This window comes from Streptopelia decaocto (assembly GCF_964273445.1).
Source record: "Streptopelia decaocto genome assembly, chromosome: 2".
Taxonomy (NCBI): Eukaryota; Metazoa; Chordata; class Aves; order Columbiformes; family Columbidae; genus Streptopelia; species Streptopelia decaocto.
In genome coordinates, this window is record NC_138655.1 from 39,747,715 (window position 1) to 39,769,852 (window position 22,138).

Consider the following 22,138-nt stretch of genomic DNA (forward strand, 5'->3'; position numbering starts at 1 on the left):
TGCTGTCCTATATACTTACTTACACAAAGTCAAGTTTCATACTTCTTTCAGAAAGTATTTCCTATATTGCTGCATGCTTTGCTAAACAGTGTAAGGGAACCTGAAGCTACTTTACTGGGTGTACTTTGGAAATGTAATTAAATAGTAAACAAAGAACCATGTATTATGCTGTGTAAATTTACATTGACAAAGCACAGTAGGAAAATAACGCCAGCAGCTTCCATTTGTAGACAAATGAATGTAATCTTGGTGGCTTGGGTTTTCTACAACAAGCTGACGAGAGTAAGAATAAATTAAGCTGACCCACCCTTCATACGCAGAAATTATGGGTTTTTTTCTGCCAACATTCAATTTCAACAACCAGGACAATATAAAAAATAAAATATTGTGTAAGTAAATAAATCTGCTGCTGAATCAGAATGGGCCTTTACTGCCTGAATGACAATCAGTTGACATTCAATTATCATGTTAATTGAATTAAAGCAAGCTAGAAATGACTTAATTCCATAAGTATATGCTTCCGTCAAGTTACTTATTTAGTAATTGTTGCTTGCTTAATGGAGGAGGGGAAAATGACCTTATAAAAGATTTCTGAGGTGTTAAAAATAAAATTAAATATTGCCACTATACACTGTAGATAAGCAGCAGAACAGAAGCCTGCTTCTTGTTGCAGGAAAAATGTTAAATATATTATTGGAAATTATGCGTTTCATAATTTGGCACTGTCTTTAGCATGAAGCTCAAAAGAGCTTCAGCCATCTTCTAGAGCACACTTGAATGATGACACAAGTCGTCTTCCTCCCCAAAAGTGCTGCAAGGAGGCAACTCTGTTATACTTACTACAACGCAAAACTATGAGGGCTAAAAATTCTCACAGCTGACTTGTTCATACCTGTTTCAGGTTCTGCTGTTAATGCTGAGGACACTCCCCCCTTTTCTCTGCCTTTGTAAGCCCACAGTACAAGTCCAGTCTAGCACAAGGTCAGTGAACTGGTCCCTGCTGCCAGGGCCACAGTGAGAGCTCCAGCTGTTGTCCTCAGAGGACAAGCCGATGGCCTTGCAAAGACCAAGCAGGGTGAGCTGACCACCCTCTAGACAAGCCAGCTTGCAGGGACCATTCTGGCCAATGCAAAACATCCGAGCAGGCTGGAGTAATCAAAAACCTTTCCCCATCCAGGACGGACTTTTTTTTTACGATAATGACCATCTACTATATGATTAGTGTTTTGATACCATGGAAGACGTAGTGTTTGTGTGACTATTGGCTCACCAGAAGACCCAAGAAAAGAGGGCAAGACAATGTGTACACTGAACATGGTAGATGTATAGGTAGGAAATAATTAAATAATGGCTGTATGGTGACATTCTTACGAAGTAGTGATATTTTAGCTGGAGATTTACAGAATTGTTGTTATCTTCATATTATTGAGTTAACCTTGTGCAATATGACTATGTGAAGGAAAAGTCAAGCCCCAGAGGACTCTTTCAATATGCTGTGTCTGTAAGAGCACAGCAGGAGTGTATAGTTTTTGTATTTGTGTAATGCAAAATAAAACCCAATGTGGAAGCAGTAGATACGTGATCTTTTGAAGATCATTATTCTATGTAAAATTCTTTGTTCACCTCGGTTTTTCAAACTGGCTATCAGAATGATGCAGAGGCATTGCAATATACAAAGCGGTATAACTTTGTTCTGTAGGTCAAGCTAAGTTCCTTTTAGCAGCTAGGAACAGATTGTTGAGTAATTTTTTATTTATTTTCAAATCAAACAGTGTATTTCCCTAATAATCACAAGCGATTACATTGCTACCATTTTTTTTTCAAAACAAGAGGAGATCAGCCAACACTATATATTTATCTTAATGTGGAGAAATTACAAGGGAGCACAGATACAGTTGCACAGCTAAAACCAATCATTTTTTTTTTCCTCTTTATATTTACAATTTTAGAAGCCTAAGACTTCTCTGTTTCCATTATGAACTTTTCCTTCCCTGGGAAGCAAAATCTTTAATCCTTTTAGACAGCCTCTGAGTTTTGCCAGCCTGTATCTGAGAATTGTTCTGTCTCTGAAAGCGAAGCCTTGGTGAAACAAAAAATATTTCACGAGCACATTCTGTGTAAAAAGGATGTTGTACTGGATCCTTCCAGCCTGACACCACCCCTCTCACTTTGTAGTCTGCGGCTGTATTGTCCTGTGTGTGCACACTCTGTGCTGCCAAGTCCTCTCCATTGTGGGACTGCTCTGGTTTAACTAGAGCGTTGGAAGATCAAAAGAGATCACTTTATAAAGTTTCATAAAGTTTATCCTTCTGGGGTGGAGATGTACGTGTGTGTTTTTCAGCTGCGGAATTCAGGAGAACACTCCAAAATTGTCATAAATAGCTTTGCCCATCTTTTACCTTCCAAACGACAGCCCAATTAAGTAGGCAGCGTGGAGTGGCAGGGGGAAGGTGGATAGTCTTTGCTCTTTTCATGGAGGCTTTCCAAAGGTGCCCAGGTTGTGCACTTGACTGGAGAAGCAGGCAGCTGAGACTCAAAGCTGCAGTTCCATTTTGTGTAATCATGTGAATCCCAAATGCCTACAAACACATGAATTAATCTTTGCCCTGGGCATGGGACTTAAAAGTTGTGAAATATAACCGCAATTTAAAAAGTAAGTTTTCTTTCACTTTATTTGTCTCCCTTACTTTTAAGCCTTCCACTTGGATGTTTTTTAAGCTTTTCCCTGCAATATGGGAGGCTAGGAGTTGATCCGACTTGGTTACATGAAGCCAAGATGTTTGCCGGGCTCCTAAGTCAAAAAATTAAAAATGAGAAATTAATGATAATATTTGCAAAGAGAAATGCTGACTTATTCCCAAATCTGTCACTGATATGGCTAACAGCAAGTCATTAGCTAGACTCCATGGCTCAGAAACTGGTTCTTCTGAAAACTTTCAACCCTAAATATCAATGTACACTTTTCTAACGTCACGTCGTCACATTGCTGTAGTGCTGTGAGGTCCTGCCTAACCCTGCAGATAATCTTTGATCTTGAAGTCTGGGCAAAATTGAAGTGATTCTCCAAGCTCTTTAGTCTATTATGAGATTGTGCACATGCCACATTTAGAATAATTTTGTGAGTTGAGAGAAATGTACAGAAATAGATCCACGCTCCTGAGAAGTTAATTAGACCAATATGGGATCAAGACTGGAATAATGACTAACATTTATTATCCTTAGCAGCCCCATGAAGCTTCTTTGACTGCTCCCAACAGTTTATCTCGGGAAGAGAGAAAGCCTCTTGACTGATCTGTGTGGTGCTGTCATCTCCTCCTTCATTTAGCTCCAATCTCTTTCTGCACATTCTTATCTTCCCCAGAGAGTTCTAACTCTTCTCACAAGTAGAAGCCCGTGGAGAGGCCCACACCTGCCCCCCACCCTGCATCCCATTTGCAAGTCCCCCCCATGCTTCACTTTGAACAATTAAGCCTGAGCTGCTATGAGGGATATTGTTTTGTCAGTATTGCTGGGTAGATAAAGGGTGTTTCACAGTTGGAACAATATTTTCTTTCAAATATTTGATGTTTATTATTTCACTCTTTAAGCAATATGAGGAGGAAAGGCTGTTTACTTAGAAAGACTTTATGAAGATGCATGAGACACACCGGTGATACATCAAAACAAACCCAGATTCATTTACCAATGTGAACTCTTTGTTTTTAGGTATACAAAAAGAAAACTGAAGCTGCCAAGAAGGAATATCTGAAGCAGTTAGCTGCCTACAGAGCAAGCCTTGTATCCAAGGTAACACATAATGTATATACACACACACATATATATTGTGATGTATTGCAAACCATTTTCAGCATTTATATGGTGCTGAGCACCATAGTATTTAGTGCAAAAGGCCTTGTTTATTATCACCTTAAACTTAGGTTTAAGGTGCAAATGCTTAATAAACACAGTCATCTCTCCATGAAAAGATATGCTTTCCCACCCTTCTGGTCACGGAGACATCACTTCTTCAGGCTGTGAGTATCATTGAAGTCCAAGAGAGGAAGGAGATACTGGTAAAAAGACCTCAATATGACAAATATGTCATGCCAGGCAGTCACTGTTCTACATATAAGGGAAAAAAAATGTATCAATACCCAAAATGCCTGGGTTTGGTTTTGCGTTTTTTTTTAAGTACTGCTTTTTACTTGGCAATCACAGTACAGCAGAAGTCAAGCTTAACTGACGTAGCAAATTTTCGTAAGAAAATGTGAATTTCCATTTTACAAGCAGTTTGTGTGAGCACAGGCTCTAATACTGGAACACACCAGTGTATCGCCAGTACACAGCTAGCAGCAACTTTCTAAATTGATTTTATACAAACATTCTTAATGCCCATAATTTTGTAATGGATGCTTTAAAATAGGTAATAGGCTTTAAAATATGCAGAAGAATGTGAAAATACTGCACTGGGTAGATGTGGAAAAACAATAGAGCAACTTCATACTCATGCCAATTAGAATCATTTGGCTTGGGTCTATCAAAATAAATTTAGATATATTTTGTTCTTACATAAATAAAATTAATTTTAGATGTATAGATGGCAGTATGAAGGACTGGCATATATGACATGGGTAGAACTTTTTGGTTTAGAAGTTTTTGGCCAGTTAGTCATGCACTCTCCTCTACATATCACGTACATTTTTACACATTTTCAGCGGAAAGAATATATGATTATCTGCACAAGGACTTTTCATGCATCTTTCTTCATTATCTTAGTATTTGGTCAGTATTTGTTCTGAGTTTAAAAGTCTGAAATATGGGTGTTACTTTACTAATTTTTGGCAGTTTTCTCTTATGCATTCTAATTTTATAGCTACCATCATAATCCTAATGTGTTCAGTTAAAGTGATGTACAAGCCACCTTTAATTTCTCTCTTAAGGCTGTTTGGTTCTAGAAACACTCATTGCCTTCAGAAAGGGTATGACGTGCACACAAACAATGTTTTTTGGAATAGCCTCCTTATTGGCAAAAGATAGGTTCAGAAGCTTAAAATATCCCAATAGGTTTTGAAGAAATGTATGAAGTCAACTTTTGACTTGTGAAAATAACTTGGATATTGTTAATCAGCACATCATGTACTCTTTACATAACACTTTATATAGCTTAATTTTGAAAAGAAATATAAAAAATATGAGATATTTGGGTTGTTTTACTCTTTCTTTAAAGGAGAAAAAAGTATATTATAGCATTTTCTGAGGTTTGTTTAAAAAAAATAAATTGTTGATCAGTTCAGTGCATGAAACCATTTCTGCATATATTTAAATGTGTTGTTAGTCAGAGAAGCACTGAAGCATTTTCTTAACTTTTAAACAATTATTGAAATTCTGCCCATAATCTAATGTTTTCCTCTAGTGTGGAAAGTATCAAAATATAAACTTAATAAGCTGAGTACTAATTGCTTATTCTCATGAACGCACTCAATGAATCCAGCAGAGCTGACATGTAACTAAAGCAAGTCCATTTTGGAATAAGGATGTAAAATACCCAGATGTAATACTATATCAGTATCTTCTAAATTATCATTATTAAATATTTATATGGCACCAGAAGAATTGTAGTTCTTTAGAGAAGCATACAAGCATGAAGAAATATATATAGTATGTTATTAAGATTCTTTGGAGTCCATCTGGTCTTTTATGTTCCTGTGTTATATTATAATGTATAACAGCTACTTTAAAGTTATTATTATTAAGATTCTAAGACCTCATTCTCAAAAGTTAAAACATGCCAAAAGTGACACACCTTTACCAAAAATGCTTTAATATAATATTAGTGATTTGCTCACATGGTCTGTTTTATATTTTACGCTGCACTCTGTGTGAGTCACCTTTCATACACTTATAATCAGGTGTTCACCCTCAGAGCTCCTGTGCTGTATTTACTGCATGTTGTTTAACTTTACTTCTTTATGGGATTTTCTGTGCTGCTCATCCCAGTAGTGTTTTAGCGGAAAAAAGAAAAAAAAAGGGGGGGGGGGGGAATAATCTAATTCATCTTCTCAGTAATAGAGCTGGAAGTTTGTATTGCCATATTTACACACACAAATAAAACGTTATGAAATCAAGTTTTCATTAATTTTTGGTGTCATGTTTGAGGCATCTAGAACTACTTTTTTTTTTTGCCGTATCTGACCAATATTACACCTTTCATGTACATAGCAGAGCTTCAATGGGTCAGCTGGCTGGTCAGTGTGCTATCCAAATGTCAGGAGTTACTCAATTATCAACCTGTTTTCCTCCGCCCCACCCAGAGGACTCTGCCTGCAGAAAGAGGCAGGCACAAGCAGGCAAGGGTTCTGCTCAGGTACCCCAGTCTCCAGCTCAGCAGGTATCTCACACCTCCCAAAACAGCTGCTCTATCAGTTTCCTAACTCTTAAGTGCTTTTTTCATTAAGTACTCCCAGTTTTTAAAGGATAAGTGAGTGCAGGGCTTTGTAAGTGAGTGTTTGTGCGTGTTCTTCTGCATTTATTTGCAAGTCTTCATTTTTCTGAAAAGCAAAGGAATGAGCATACGCCATGTGGTCCAGCTGTGTAGACCAGACTTGGAATTGTATTTTCTGCACCCATCTTGGCTATTAGAGCTACTGGAATAGTCAGAATAGAAGAATGCAGAAAAATGGGTGAATCTCCTTTTGTTAGCCAATTTCTTAGCCTCTGCCTTATAGCAGAATAATGAAATTCAGGAACGTTTGTTTCCATCCGAAACTCTGGGATGCAAGTGGAGTATCATGTGGGGATGGTGGACTTCTCCATGATACTCAGCCCTTTGCCCTCTTTGCTCTGCTTTTTTCTCTCCTCTTTCACCAAACCTCTACTTCAGCCAATTCTTCTTTCTAGTCCTTTCACTTGTTCTCAGCATCCTCACTTCTCCTTCATTCACCCATAGCCATGAGTGCATAGTGAAGGAGACTCAGGATAGACATGAAGCTACCTGCTCTTCATCATAGAGAGCAATCAGAACTGGGAAAGCCCCCATAGAGGAGTAGTCTCAGCTGCTTTCTCAGATGATACATGTTTATGAATTTGATTGTCATTTCAAGGGAAGATGAGATACTAATCTTTGAGACAATTTGTCATTGTCTCTTCCAGATTTCAATTCCCTGTTCCATTGCATCTTAAGGAAGTGCACCTGAAATATTTCAAGTCATCTGGTGCTTTCCTCTGGGTGCATTCTTGAAAAAGCTGAGCAATGCCAGTTGGGGTTTGTCGCACACACACAAAGTCACTCAAACACACACCTAGTATGTAGAATTTCAGACTGTGTTACTTGATAAAGTCTTAACTGAAAAGAGTGGAAGTGTCACCAGCAGCTGGGTTAACAGGATTGCCAGCCCACCTCTAGTACATTGTTAAATGCTTTAGTGATGTCTTTATAAAATACGACTCCCACCCAGTAAATAAGGTAAACATATGATTGTGTAAATGTGCCAGTTATGCACTAATTCTCATTTAATTTACCAGTTTATTTCCTGTATTTTTCTCCTTTTTTATAATGATTGAAATTAATGGGGCTGATATTGAGTTTGTTCATGTGTGTAGGAATTGATATGTTAAGTAAAAAATCACATTACAAAGCATTATATCTTCTGCTATGCAGATTGCCATATTGCCTATAGTACTGACTAAGCCTTTGCATTGTAAACAAGTGTCTTTATATTTGGCCTTAGTTGCAACTTTTAGTACTATTTAGGTCCAGAAATGCAGTCTCTGGTATCTGGTAATTTGTACAGCATTACATAAAATGCTGTGAATTGCAATTTTACTTTTTCATAAAACAAGCACTTTTTCTAGCTTAACCAGCTTTTTTTTCTGGCTGACATTAGAGTTTTTGCTGCATCTTTTAAATATATATATTTAATATAGACATATATGGGTAAATGTTAAATACTTTCATATATTCTTTATGTGCATCTAGCTATGTATATGTATATGTATATGTATATGTATATGTATATGTGTATGTGTATGTGTATGTGTATGTGTATGTATATGTATATGTATATGTATATGTATATGTATATGTATATGTATATGTATATGTATATGTATATGTATATGTATATGTATATGTATATGTATAACTATAGCAATACAAGTTTAACTGTTTGAATAGTGAAAGGAAAAAGTAAAAGGAAATTTCTCTTCCGTATTTTGTTCTCTTCAGCTAAATGAATCTTTAATTCTCTCTGTGTAGTGGTGCAGCTTCAGGTTTCATGCAGACATATTTTAGCAGCTATGGCTAAAGCTAAAACCTCTCAGCAAGGAAAATATTATTCAAATTCAAAATACTCAAGCATATTTCAAAACTATGATGTTGTATCTAAGTCAAAGTGGTGTCCTCGCCTGACATTGCAACAAATGTATTGGATATTTTTCAGTTTTGTGGACAGTGCAAATCCCTTGGACACGTAAAATTGCTTCTTGAAGTATATAGTAGACATAGCTTTCCTACACCAACACCTTGCAATTTACATTTCATTAAAAAAATACGGTCTTATCTAGTAAGACTGGCATTGCCTTAATGTTATTAGCACAGCAATTTGTAACCAGTTTCCAGGTATGCAAAATATTTGTGTTACATGTGCATTATTGCCTATATTGTAAAACAAGTGAACAGCCTAAGGAATTCGAATCTCTTAAGACTGCAGTGAATACACATGCAAAAGTTTGAGCTACTTGTAAAAAGCAAAATGGAGACCATGTTTAAAAAAAAAAAAAAAAAGATGCCAAACTCAAACAGTAAACTTGCTGTTCGTTTTCCATTTTATATGTATGTGTGGTGAGAGCACTTGCCTAACATATAAAAAGGCAAAAAATATGTCAGCTCTCCCAGATCGTGCATCATCTCCTCACTTCTAAGTGAATGCAGATGTGCAGGTGTGCTCTCTCTGCAATTTGTTTTCTGTAATTCAGTGAATCTCAAATTCTTTTCTGCGTAGTGGCCAAGTTTCAGATGTAGGTGAGCCCTGTATCTGAGCTCACTCCTCCCTTAAATAAGCATCTGCTGGGGTTTAGGACGTTTCTTTTGGAAATAAAATTCTGAATGTCTCTTGACAGAGTAGATGACTGAACTGTCGTGTTTCCTGGTCAGTGCTTTAATCAGTTGGCTGTTGTGTATAAGGGAGCAGCTTCCCTTCTGCTTCTGGCAGAAAGGTACCTCATTTCCACTTTTTGAGACAACAGATTCCTATATTATATCTAGTTTGGGTATATCTTAAAACAGTTTAAGTTGTTCTTAGTGAAAGCATCATAGAAAGAATAAATAAAAAATATGGATATGTTTGATGCATGATATTTTTTGTAGCTATTAAAATGCTATAAGACATTTGGCAATATTTCCCTTAAAACAAGTAAAAAAAAAAAAAGGACATGCACATACAGCATTTACTTTTTTCCATTAAACATTACAATCCCTAGCTGGGAAAACTATTATGTAAGAGTTTTTCAGCAGATATCTTATGCTTTGGTGATACCTCAGTCTTTTGTTCTTTCTGGAATTATTATGGTATAGTCAGAAATTTTCAAGGAATCATAAACAAAATTATGTATGTGTGTATGCGATGTAACAGAGTATCTGGTAAGTGAACACGTATATAAAACTCTCTCCAATGTGATAATAAAGAATCAAATGGTCTTCTCGTCTCTCAAGGAAGCCAACTATCTACTGCAGCTGAAAATGTAGAGCAAAATGTATTTAAGTTAATGCCATGAATTCAATTTGAGGCTAGATCATGTGGCAAAAATTGAGAGATGCTCTCACATAATTTCTGCCAAAAACGGCAGAAATGTCTTAAGCTTAAAAGGAGCCAGATTTTGATCTGGAGAGGAACTGTGTTTGTTTCTAAAGTGAGTTAATAAAACTAGGTTTCGTTATTAGCCTTGTGCTTCCATTTGGGGAAATAAAACACTTGTATCAAATTAAAGTTGCATATCCTTTATCACATGTACCCAGGTTACATTCATAAAACATCCATTTTTACTTACATACCCTGAATGAATCCATGACAATCCCCTGTAGATGATGACAAAATGTATATTTAGATTTGAAGATGTTCTTCTGAGCCACCTCAGCTAATTATAGATGACAACCCATGGCGTACTCCTTTGTTCTGAAACATCAAGAATGTGTCAAAAAGCTTTCTGAACTCTCTGGAGTCCCAGATGTTGTTATTGCAATAGGTGACTGGAATTAACAAATTACGAAGCGTCATTTGCTAAGAGCCTCTTGTGCCTTAGGTAGGAAGGCAGCTGTACTGCAAATATGCATATGAGTTCTCTCTCTACCAGAGTGAATGGAGTTAAGTCAAAGGAATCTCTAAAGGAGTTAAAGAGCTAAGCAGGAAAGAGGAGACACTGCTGGAGAGAAGTGATTCTCTCCTAAACATCCTCACAGGGGTATTAATAAAATGGCTGAGCCCATGTAGACTAGAAGAAGGGATTCTTCTCAAGGTCAGACTTGGGGTTGGAAGTGACCTAAAATGTCAAAAACATTAAAAATGGACAGGATTATGTGAACACGGAAAAGCTGAGAGAAGGAATAAACAATTCAAGATGTTCCTTCCACCAAAGAGACAGCAAAGACAGCAGATGCAAACTTAAGCTTAGGTAAGCTTTGTAGGAGCTGCATAAACATTCAGCCAATTTCCTTCTCTCTCCCGCTTTAATGTCACAGTATTGAAGATAACTCATTTAAAGCTGAGTCAGGCCTGCCTAAGTTTGATCACAGCTTGCACAGCCTGTACCCTCCTGGTACCAGCTTACATCATCACTGCTGTTACCTAAATGTAACCTTCATTTTGGTCATGGAGTCCCAAAATTGTTGAATTCCTCATCATGGCCCAAGGAAGGACACCAGTCCCTAGATGTACACATGGCACTGACATGAAACAGAACAGTGTGGCAACTATGTAGGTTTCTGACACATATTCAGGTAAAACCCAAATTGAGTTAAACTCTTTCCTAGGCCTTGAAATACTCACATGGTACATGTTCTTTGTCTATGTGGAGAGGATGCCAAAGCTCTGTTTCTCATTTAAAGAGAAGCACCTGTTTCTCATTTAAAATAAAACTATGTTACACCATTTTGGCTATGTAAAAAAATCTTCTGAGCTTGGAATAGGTTATGTTTAGCCACAAGTAAAGCTGTTTGCATTGACAGAAAGTTTATGCTGCCCATAAGGCTCATGCCTTTGCCCTTGAGAAGGTGCCTCAGCATGTATTTAAAGGACAGATAGGCATCCAATATTACCAAGAACATTTACTGAATGTTCTGAATGTACTTACTGAGCATTTTATTATAAAGGAGAACTTAATTGCTGATGTTTTTTGATAACGTTTTGTCTGCAAATGACTGAAATTATATTGCTCTAGCTGAAAGGCTGTGATCATTATCTAATTTTGTGAAATCAATAAAATAAGAAAAAAAACCCTTTTTTTCATTGTAAGTAGAACAACCATGGTTTCTTTGAGACAACACTGGGTTTTTTTTTTTATTTTATATTGCAAATAGCAATATTAATTGAGCACTGCTTACTAGTACAAGATTATTGCAAAAATATTTATTTAATTCCCATATAAATTCCCATTTATAATGGTATAATATGCTATAGTAGATCAAAATACTGAATATAAAACATATACAGTATGTAAAATGAAGTTGTTCATATACATAGTTGCATATACATATCTATATGTTCCTACTTGCTGGCAATGTTTCTAACAATAACTGCATTAACGCATTACAAAAGTGAAATGAAGTAAGTATCAGCACTTGTAGTTTCTAGGTATGCTTCTGAAGAAACACAGGTCAAAATTAGTGCTCATATTCAGAATGAATCTCAGCCTCTCTTAGCCAGGTCCTACCTGGTTTTCATGAAGACAAAATAGACTTCTAGATGTTAATACCAAAGTAACAGTGTTGGGATCTGATCCAAACTCCATTTACATTAACAGAAGACTTTCCATTTAATTCAGTAGTCTGAGGATCAGGCTCTTAGAGCACTGCTTTGTTAAAACATGTCCTTGCTTTACTTTCAATCACATGGATGTTATGTTCCAACAGAAGTGGTGTTAGAAGAGCCAACGGTAGCTAGAAGGCAACCACAAGTTAGAAAGAGAATCAAAACCCATGTGTAGGTTTTCAACAGCTGTTTGTTTACCCTAATCTACAGGTGATGGCTTGAAGTGCAACTATAGAGTTCTCGAAGTGGAAGTAATATGATATCCAAAAGAAAGCCAGAAAGATGCAAGGTTGACATCACCAGGCTATTGCAGTTTTTTCTGACACCACTTAGGCTGAGCAGGATGTCTGTACCAAAAGCTATTTCTCAGCCATAGGAGTGGAGTAGATGTTTGGGGGTGAGGGAAATCCCAGTGTCACTTTCCTGTAGGAACTGACATCCCCCCCTGTGCCTGCATTCAGTCCATGATAAGAAGGGCCAGTAGTCCCAGAGCAGTTCTCCTTAGGAAAGAATAGCACAACTGGATGAGCGATGCTTAACCCCTTAACCTAATCTAATTATTGCATTTGGCAAATAAGCACAAGAAGGTTTGACACATAGTAGTGGAGTAGAAGGTGCATGGGAAAACTTGCTTTGCTTTAGAATTGGAAGGACAGGCATGAGTTTGGCGTGAAGTGGGAAGAACTTGATTCAGCCCTTCCCATCCCAAACTTTGTGCAAAATGATCAGCTCTCACCAGTTTCTCTGAAGAACATAATTCATCTGTATCATCACACATTTCCTTCAAAGTATGATACAAGTAGAATAACTTTGTGGACTGCAGGTCATGCACCAAAGCTTTCCATAAGCTGAGCTTGTCAGTACTTTTAATTAATCCATTTATATTCATTATCATAAAAGTTACAGTAGCATTTATTTGGTTTCCTTCCTTTCGCTATTTCTGTTCCAGTTTCATTCTCTTTCTTTCAGGCTTTCAAAATGTTCTTCCCCCTTTTTCTTCATGTTTCAGTAAAACAATAGACCATTGTAGAATAAAAAAAGGTGGTTGTGTGTTGTGTCTGAAGGGCAGTCATACTTTTTCTGTAGCATTCCATTTCCTTAGCCTACCTGCCTTGTCTTCACCGTCTAGTTTTTTTGGCTTTGGTGGGTTTGTTTCTTTGTTTTTTTGTTTTAATTTAGGCAACAGTATTAGATGTTGATGTGAGGTGGAGAGGCAGGTCCATAAGAAACCCTACTCCTAACTTATTAAGAACTCAAAAGATTTAGAATAAGGCTTTGAGCTGAGCTCAAGAACAAGTAGGAGCCATTCAAGGAGCATAAAGAGCTATCAAGAAAAGCTAGTTTCTGGTCCTGGAGTCCATTAACTAATGTATGTGTACAACACCAAGTCCTACCATTAACTAATTATAATATTTTGTCACCCTCTAGTGGTGGGTCCACGATACCATTCCACAGTTCTGATAGTAATGATAAACGATTTTCTCATTGCATGTGTAGCAGACGACCTTATCATATGTAGGAGAAACGTTTGATGGCCTGTGTGTATAGATATGTAATTTTGGTCTCCACTGCATATCTGTAAATGAATTGTATCCTACAACAATGCCACAAAATAGAGATGTAAATTGCCTTTGTTGTCTTTGGGCAGATTCATTAACTAAAGTTTTGTTTTGTTTTGTTTTTAAAATTATTTCTGTACTATTCTCATTGGATAAGGCAAGAACATGTTGGCTAATTGAATCCCTTCTTTCTTAATTCCTGGTCTTACCCATAATAAAAGTCATTGTCTAAGGCTGTCTGATGCTGTACTGGACAAGTGCAATGCCCACTCAAATCTGTGAAAGCAATAATTGTGCCTGAAATAGTATGACCTATGCATCATATACACCTCTTGATGTATTTGACAGTAAAGGAACATAACCAAGCCAAAATATTTGACATCACCCATGCTGTTAGCTTCAACAATACTTAGAAAATCTGGGTTTCTGATCTGGCCTTAGAAAAAACTGAAAGTGCGCTATGTTGGAGCATTTAATGGGTTCATTTGTCAAGATTCGCAGTAACTGATAATATCGATGTGTTTTACGCTAATATTGGACAATTTGGTTTCAGATCACATATGATTTAAATCATTCTAAGTAACAGCAAAATACTTGGTTTGAAACTGAAGTGTGGTTTTCACTGGATCAGGAGGTAGTGCAACATATAGAAAGCTGATTGATAACTTGAGACAGCTGGAACAGTCCCTTTTGATCACTTTGCAGATGTTCTACTCAGAGGTAAAGTGACTGTTATTCATCTCTGGCCAGACTGTACAATTCCTCTTAACATAATTTGGTATTTCAAGTACTAAATGATTCTAAGTATCTGATATCTGTGTAATGTTATCAGTATGTGCCATGCATTCGCCACTTCTTTGTGAACTCAGAATTACCCAATAATTAAATGGCTTTGCCATATCTTTGTTAAAGAGGTGTATGGCAGCATCTTTGTAGTCACATACGGTCACTTGTATTTATACAGTATGTATCAGTGTGCCACTAATAGTGCTGCAAAGGCTTTTTGATACCTCCTCATGAGGAGGAACTGTTTAACCAATCTGCCCTTAGACACTTCAGGAGCGATTATCCCTGCTCAGTCCATATAGACTCTGCCAGCTACAGCACGGAAAGGCAAGGTGTTTGCATGAGGGGATGTAAAACTTCAAGTTTCTGAAGAAAGAACACAACACACATCTCCTGTAAATGTGCAAAGAGCCCAGCACACTCAAGAGGAGGGTCCTGAGTATGCTACTAATTAGCAAACTTTCTTCTGAATCTCTGATATTTCGACAATCCTGGCAGTCTTTGCTACCACACTCATGAGAGTGCCCTAAAAATGCAACTTGGAAGAGATGGGGAAAATATTTCTCATGTCGTCATGAACATTAGTTCAGTGTTTTAAAAATAATATAAAAAAACTGTTAGATATGGCATCTACTTTCAGATTTTATCATTTACTGTCTGTGGGTTTTTTATGACTGTATCCGAGTCCTGCAAACATGCACATAATACACATCGCACACGTGTACACCCGCATGAGAGCAGAGCCAAGCAGATCCACAGAGACAGAGATTTGCATTCATTTTCTCATATTCATTTAATTTTCCTTAGTTTACTGGAGAAAACAAGGGGTTTTGCTAATGGAACTGCAGTTATACTTAGCGAAAATGAAGTTATCTTTCTCATCTTTATCATCGCGTATAATGAAGTAATTTCAGTAACGCGTGTGTCAGCGGATTGTTGGTGATGGTGCATCCTTCAGAGAGAATACAAATAGACTTTACTGACCCTGGAGTGCTGAGAGTAACATGAAACTTACTCTGACTTGTAAACTGAGCAAACATGACATGGAGGTCACAGAATAAGGGCATATATGCATCTTTCAGCCCTTGTTTTGACAAAGTGACTTCTTTCTCCAGAGGGACATTTCTGCCATTTTTTTCCAGCATGTTTCACCTTTCACTGGCTATAAATCTCAATGTGACTTGACTGCAAATTATGGTGCACACCTATATGCTCATGGGAGTTAAATCTTAATTTTTTTTCATCATTTATTTGAGCACGTAGAGTTAGCACTCAGAAGGTCTAAGAAAACAAACTCACAATTGAGTTTAAATCAAATGTAAAAAGTTAAAATATTAGAATAGAGTATTATTAAAATTGACATTCATTAATGGATTTTTTGTATTACCAGCAGCTCTAAGAAATCAGGGTAGACCATAACATTTTTGAAAATCTGTGCATTTTCTAATATTCTATGCAGTATTCTTCCAGCTTTGGTTAGATAGTTTTCCTGTGTCTGATGCAGTCTAACATTTACAGAGACATCAGTTTTAAGCAGAATTTTCAGAATTTATGAACTGGATTAACAGTGGAAGTTTTGCTGGAAGTCAAATTGTTCAGAATATTGTTATTTTTCTGTATGCATGGCTCATGCAACATATTTGGTACAGGTGCGGATAACATCCCAGCATGGAATACTTCAAAATAAAGGTATTGGCACAACAACTAGCATATTTATTCAGTGCAGCAGAACGAACTGTGGATGGAGCTTAGCCTCTTCACCATGTTAGCTAACTGATGCAGCTCTATTAGCGCCTGTCAATATCTATGGTAAAGGGCATTGAAATTCTTATCCCTGTTTTGCAGATGGGAAAATGGGGGATGGAGCAGGGAAATGACATATTAAAGATCATTGCAGACTTCTGCTGAGACCCACTCTCCTGAATCTGTTTTCAACTAAGCCATCAAATTTTATGACAATAGTAATGACTTCTGATGTGAATAACTGTGATAGGCTTGGTTGTCTTTGTCATGTAGATTATTAGGTCAGTCATGCCAGTTCCAAGTTTGGAAAAAGCAAAATATCAGGCCAGACCAGGAAGCAGAGTGGCTAAATCATTTTTTTTACAATACTGAAGAGAAATGTGTAAAGTAAAAGGAATTAATTCTTTTTCTAATATAATAACCGAGGTCCGTGTCAAGGACAATTTGGTGGTCTAGATATGTATTTTCCCATGGTGAGATTCTTAAAGAGACTTCAGGAGGGGAGAACAGCAGTTTGTTGTAGCTTCTAAGTGTCATCTGGTTTTTGTTTCTCTCAACAGAGCTACAGTGAACCCGTTGATGTTAAAGCCTCCCCACAACCTCAGATGATGAATTCAAAGCAGTCGGTGTTTCATGGGCCTGCCCAGGCTCACTCTGCACTGTACCTCAGTTCCCACTACCACCAACAACCAGGAATGAATCCTCACCTCACTGCCATGCATGCCAACATCCCCAGGAACATAGCGCCCAAGCCCAACAACCAAATGCCTGTGACTGTTTCCATAGCAAACATGGCTGTGTCCCCACCACCGCCTCTTCAGATCAGTCCCCCTCTGCACCAGCATCTCAACATCCAGCAACACCAGCCGATTTCAATGCAGCAGTCCATTGGAAACCAGCTACCGATGCAAGTCCAGCCTGCTTTACATTCACCTACAATGCAGCAAGTAAGTTTGAGCTTTTCAGTTGTCTGGGGAGCTAGGTTTTTTTGAGATAAAAAGTCATCCAGAAGTTTACATAGCAAGGGAGGTTCAGAGCAATGGATTAGCTTTAGTTTTGCAGTGTTCCAAAACTGCAGAAGTATGGTCTGGGGGCTTAGTCTTTAAAAGATGAGAAGAAATGAATGAGTACCTAGATTATGGGGAATCAATTGGACCTGTTTGTGCTAGCAACGATTTTCATCACGTTCTTATGAACGCCTGCTGTGTCTCTCCCTCAAATTCAGGAGGTATCCTTTAAACAGAAGTGTGTCCATGGATCCATCTGCAAATCTGGGAGTACCTTGAAATAAAAGTGAAATGTTAAGTCTTCAGGAGACATATTTTTACAAACAAAAGGCAGACATATAGAAAAAGATACGAAGGTAGCATGTGCTGTTATCCTTGTGCTACCTGTGATTTGGAACAGTCAGAGGGAACATGAAGCAATGCAGATTGTGATAAACATGCTAGATTAAGTGAACGCAAGTATGTTAGTTTATGCAGCGTTCATAACTTCATTTTGATAAATAGACATACTTTTTTTTACTGGAAATAGGTGGGCTGTCCCCAGTATCCCAGTGGGGTGGCTTTTTTTTGTTTTTTTTTTTCCCTCAATATTTTGGATAGTTGGTTCTGAACACATTTCCTAGGAGTTCTGACTGAATACAGAACTAGCATACTATTGTGACTTTGGGGCCCAGGCCTGTGGAGGGTTACAGCAGATTAACTTTATTGATTTCATGAGAGAAAATTTCCTTTTGTGTTCGATGAGATCTGACTATCAATAATAAGATCTTGCTTTGCAAAGTGGCATCTGAATGATTTTTTTTTTAATGGAGTTGCAAGGATCTACAAAATTTGTATATACAAAACTTGTCAGTTCTGGTTGATAATACATAGTCATGAACTTGCTGCGTGCTTTGAATATCTGTATAAATTCACCTTTCCTAACAAGGCATTTGCATTTGCTTTCCAAGCCAGAAACATTTTATCTGAAGATTGGTCTTTAGAGATGGGAATACCTAAACACAAAACATAGCTTCTATCTGAGAGACCAATTTAACAGGAGAAGGAATTTTCCAAAGCAGGACAAAACCAACAACAACAACAACAAAAACACACACACAAAACAAACAAACAAACAAAAATAATTGAAAGCAATCTGGACTGATAAATTTAGTTGTTCAGAGGGTAAACCAAAGTGTGCTCAGTACGATCCTGATTTTTTCAGAGATTTTGATCTCAGTCTCAGGAGTGATTTGGAGTAATCATGCAAGAAGGAAAATTTTTAAAATGTTTACAACTTTTTCCTAGTCCAGTTTATTTTTCAACAGGCTTATGACCACACAAATGTGGAGTCTGTTGCTGTTGTGCACTCCTGAAGGTTTTCCTATTAGTTAGAAACCCAGTGTCCTGGTGTGAGTGTCCTGGGAGAGACCACGTTCAAGTCTCAGAAAAACTCAGGGGAAAACCTGGGCTTATAATGAAGGTACTTCTGAGTTTCACTCAAGGTGATATGTGGTTTTCCCTGCTACACTGCCAAATGCTACACTGCCAATCTTAACTACATTTCTCTTTAAGCACTGTGGAACATCTACAAGCCAGTTTATATTTCTTACACTCCTACTTTTGTTTCAAAGTAATACAACTTTTGAGCTGTGGTGATTTGACCCCAGCTGGCAACTATGATCATGCAGCTGCTCGATCCCGGTCCCCCCACAAAGTGAGATGGGGAGAGTTGAAAGAGAAGGGAGAAACTCGTGAGTTGAAATATGAGCAGTTTAATAAGACAGCAAAAGAAGAGAAGAAGAAGAAAGAGGAAGAAGAAGAAGAAGAAGAAAAAGAAGAAGAAGAAGAAGAAAAGAGGAAAAATTTGGTGATGCACAATGCATTTGCTCATGAACACCAGTCCTGTAGAGCCAGTCCCAGAAGAGCAGAGATCCAGACAAGAGTTTGCTCTCAAACATGATCACACTGAAGAGCCAGTGTCAGAAAAAAAGAAAAAAAAGCAAGAAGCAAGGCTGGAAAAGCCATTTCCAGCTATATATATAGAGCATGACACTAATGATAGGGTAGATCTCATTGGTCAGCCTGGATGCCAATCTAGGTGCTGTGCTGTCATGCTCCCTCCCATTTGCTATGTGCACCCACAGATGAAAAGTTCTCTATTCAAACAGACACTTGTGCATCTTTCTGAGCATCCTTCCCACCTCCAGCCTGTTGTATTGTCCTACTTCCGGTGGAGACTGATGAGACCAAGGATTCCCTCCCTCCCAAATATGCCCCATCCTTGTTAAGGAGGCCTTTTAAGTAGCCCTTCTGGAAGCATCTCCTTCCCTGCTTAAAATCCTTCACCCAATATTGGGTGAGGTGGTGAGTCCCTTTAAAATCTCTGTCCCACTTCAGTTCACAGGTAGAGCAAGCAAAACTAGATTCTTAATGTCTAGTAACAAATGGCTCCAAGTGTATGAATAACAAAGAAGCAGAAGATTAATGTATGTCACATTTTATTTTTTATTTTTAAAAAAATAACTCATTTCAGTCTACTTTAAGATATTCCTTTTCCTTTAGAAAATAAATGTATACAGCAAGATGATTGCATATCCTGCCCAAAATAATAGCCTCATTTTTTCTGGTATAAATATTATATACAGTAAACTCATGGACCTGCTGTATTTGTCCAGATTTCTTCCTCTTTTTTGTTAAGCTTTGCCTTCGAATGAGGTCAAGAGAAAAAAAAAAAATCATTAATATCTGTCAACTTCCTTTATAACCTTAAGGAAAAATCTTTGTATGATATCACACAGACAGATTTTCAATTTCCTTGTGTAATAAACAGATGCTTTAGGATTTGGATGTAATTTAAAGGTTTAAAATATCACATTGAGATTGATGAATAAATCAGTTGTGAAGACAAAAACATTGATGCCTGTTGAAAATACCTCTCCAGACAGGCAGGAAATGAAATTAGTTCCCAGTAAAGTGTGGAGATGAGGATCACTGTTTGGTTCTGCTGCAGGCTTTTTAGGACTTGCTACAGTGGCACAACGAAACTGCTAGGGCTACAGAAATCTAATTAAAGAGCAAATGTCCCACCTGACATCGAATTAATCTTTATCAAGTTCCTTATTTTTATTTCAATCTGGAACAAGAAAATGAAATTTAAAATTCTAGGCATGTTGCAAAACAGTTGGTGATTTTCTCTTGAGCATTACAATGCAAAAACATTCAGCATTGTTTAATTAGACCTCAAAGCACTTATTTTCGGAGCACTTTTTATTTCATCATTGTTTGTTAAAGGCTTGCATAAATAATACACAAATATTTACTGCAAGCCTGGTACAAGGCTGTCTCCCTCTGTTGTACAGATCTATATTTCCAGAGCTTTTTCTGTTAATGAAAAAGCCGAAGTCATTTTTGTTTATATTTTAAACATTGCCATACTTTATCAGTCCTTCATATTGAGTTCAGGTTTATTAAATTACTTTTGCCTTAAGAAGCATGCTTTCCAACACCCACCTTGCTGGTATTCCAGTAGCCCTCAGTCCCAGTGGGACCTCTGAGCTGTGGCAGCTCAGCTGCTTCTGGAGCTGGAGCCTGGCTCAGATACCTCTGCACCGTGTTAAAATTTATCACGTGAGCATGTCCTAAAAACCAGGCCCCCATCCCAGGCAGTTATAAACTAAACAGACTTGCCAGGTGCAAGATGAAAGTGTTGTTGTTACCCCTTATTTTGCAGATAGGAGAATTAAGTTCAGATCTGTGGTCCCAGCCTTAACATGAGAGGTACCAACTCAGTCCAAGCACAAATGCACGTGTGCTTCCCTGGAGGAGAGCCTAAGCAATTTGGCTGTGGTCACACAGAAAGCCTGAGACAATTTAAGTCCCCACCCAGTTCCAAGCCAGCATTTAAACCACAGAACCATCCTCCCATATCTAAGCTATTTATTTGTCCTAAATCCAGGAGAAATGGAAAGGATATTGCATTGATGGGCTCTTCCTCTGACTTGGAGGAACTGTCTCTTCTTGCTGCATGAGTATTTGAATCTCTGTACCTGCTCACTTGTGTGCTCCACTTCAGCACTGCTGGAGGTACTGGCCTCATGCAGTGTTTTTCTTGTATATATGATTGTTTCATGAAGACCGATAAGAGATAGCTCAGGGGCTTTGCTATGAAAGGTGAACCTGCATGCCTGAGGGTAGAATGTGTTTCTGTGGTTAGTTTCCTCTTGCAGCTAAATTATAAAGTCCCTTATGGGTGATGTTTTATATAAAAATGAAGACATTCATATTCAAAACCAATTTTTCTGCTTTCTAATTACACAAAACTCCAATTAAAGTCATTGGGAAGTCTGCTCGATTACGGTTTCCTTTGGATTCGTTGCAGACATGGGGGTTGTTTGTGCAGCCTGATGTGCAGGTTTAGAGCCTGGTGAAAAGGCTGTGTACAGAGCATGGGGTTTACAGTCACCATGGGTGGGTTTTGTTTTACCTTATTAGCAGGGTGGTATGTGTTACGTGACAGCTAGGTGCTGAATTCAGCCCATGAACTTGCCTGCTGCTAATGGACTGTTTCTTGGAGAGTCATCAGGGACACAGTGAGGCTTTGGAGAGCATTTTAAAGTACTGAGGTGTGACTTGGGATATTCTCCATATGGAACAGATTATGGAAGAAAATTACACTAGTTTATGGCCTAGGTGGTAATCTGTGGTCAGGATGAGTGGAGTGAGGTGACAGTATATGTGAGAGGCACAACGGGGCAGAGCACTTGCAGGACCTCTGTTGGGGGGCTGGAGTATGAGGCATCAAGAAAGAGGGATGTGAAGACTGAAGTGGTGTTTTGTATTTGAAGGAAGCTCATTTCTGGGGATGAAGGGGGCCAGGCAGAAACTGAGAATACTCATTTAACTTGATTAAGGGTAGCGTGGCTGAGCTGTTAAACTCTCAGGGGGGAAAACAAACAAACAAACACACACACAAAACCACCATCAACAAACAAACAAACAAACAAAACCAAAAGCAACGACAACAAAAAACCTACATCTCAAAATTCCTGTCTTAATGAAGACT

At 37.9% G+C, this 22,138-nt stretch overlaps 1 protein-coding gene across 1 annotated transcript in view; it reads left to right on the forward strand.

Annotated features, from left to right (window-relative positions):
- The window catches only part of TOX (thymocyte selection associated high mobility group box), a gene marked incomplete at its 5' end in the record, with an annotated part of 213,742 nt that overhangs the window by 187,921 nt on the left and 3,683 nt on the right, over window positions 1–22,138 (forward strand). The window contains 2 exons of the mRNA XM_082044901.1: window positions 3,706–3,786; window positions 16,648–17,034. Of these exons, the coding sequence (XP_081901027.1) occupies window positions 3,706–3,786; window positions 16,648–17,034 (468 nt within the window). The remainder of the gene's footprint in view (window positions 1–3,705; window positions 3,787–16,647; window positions 17,035–22,138) is intronic.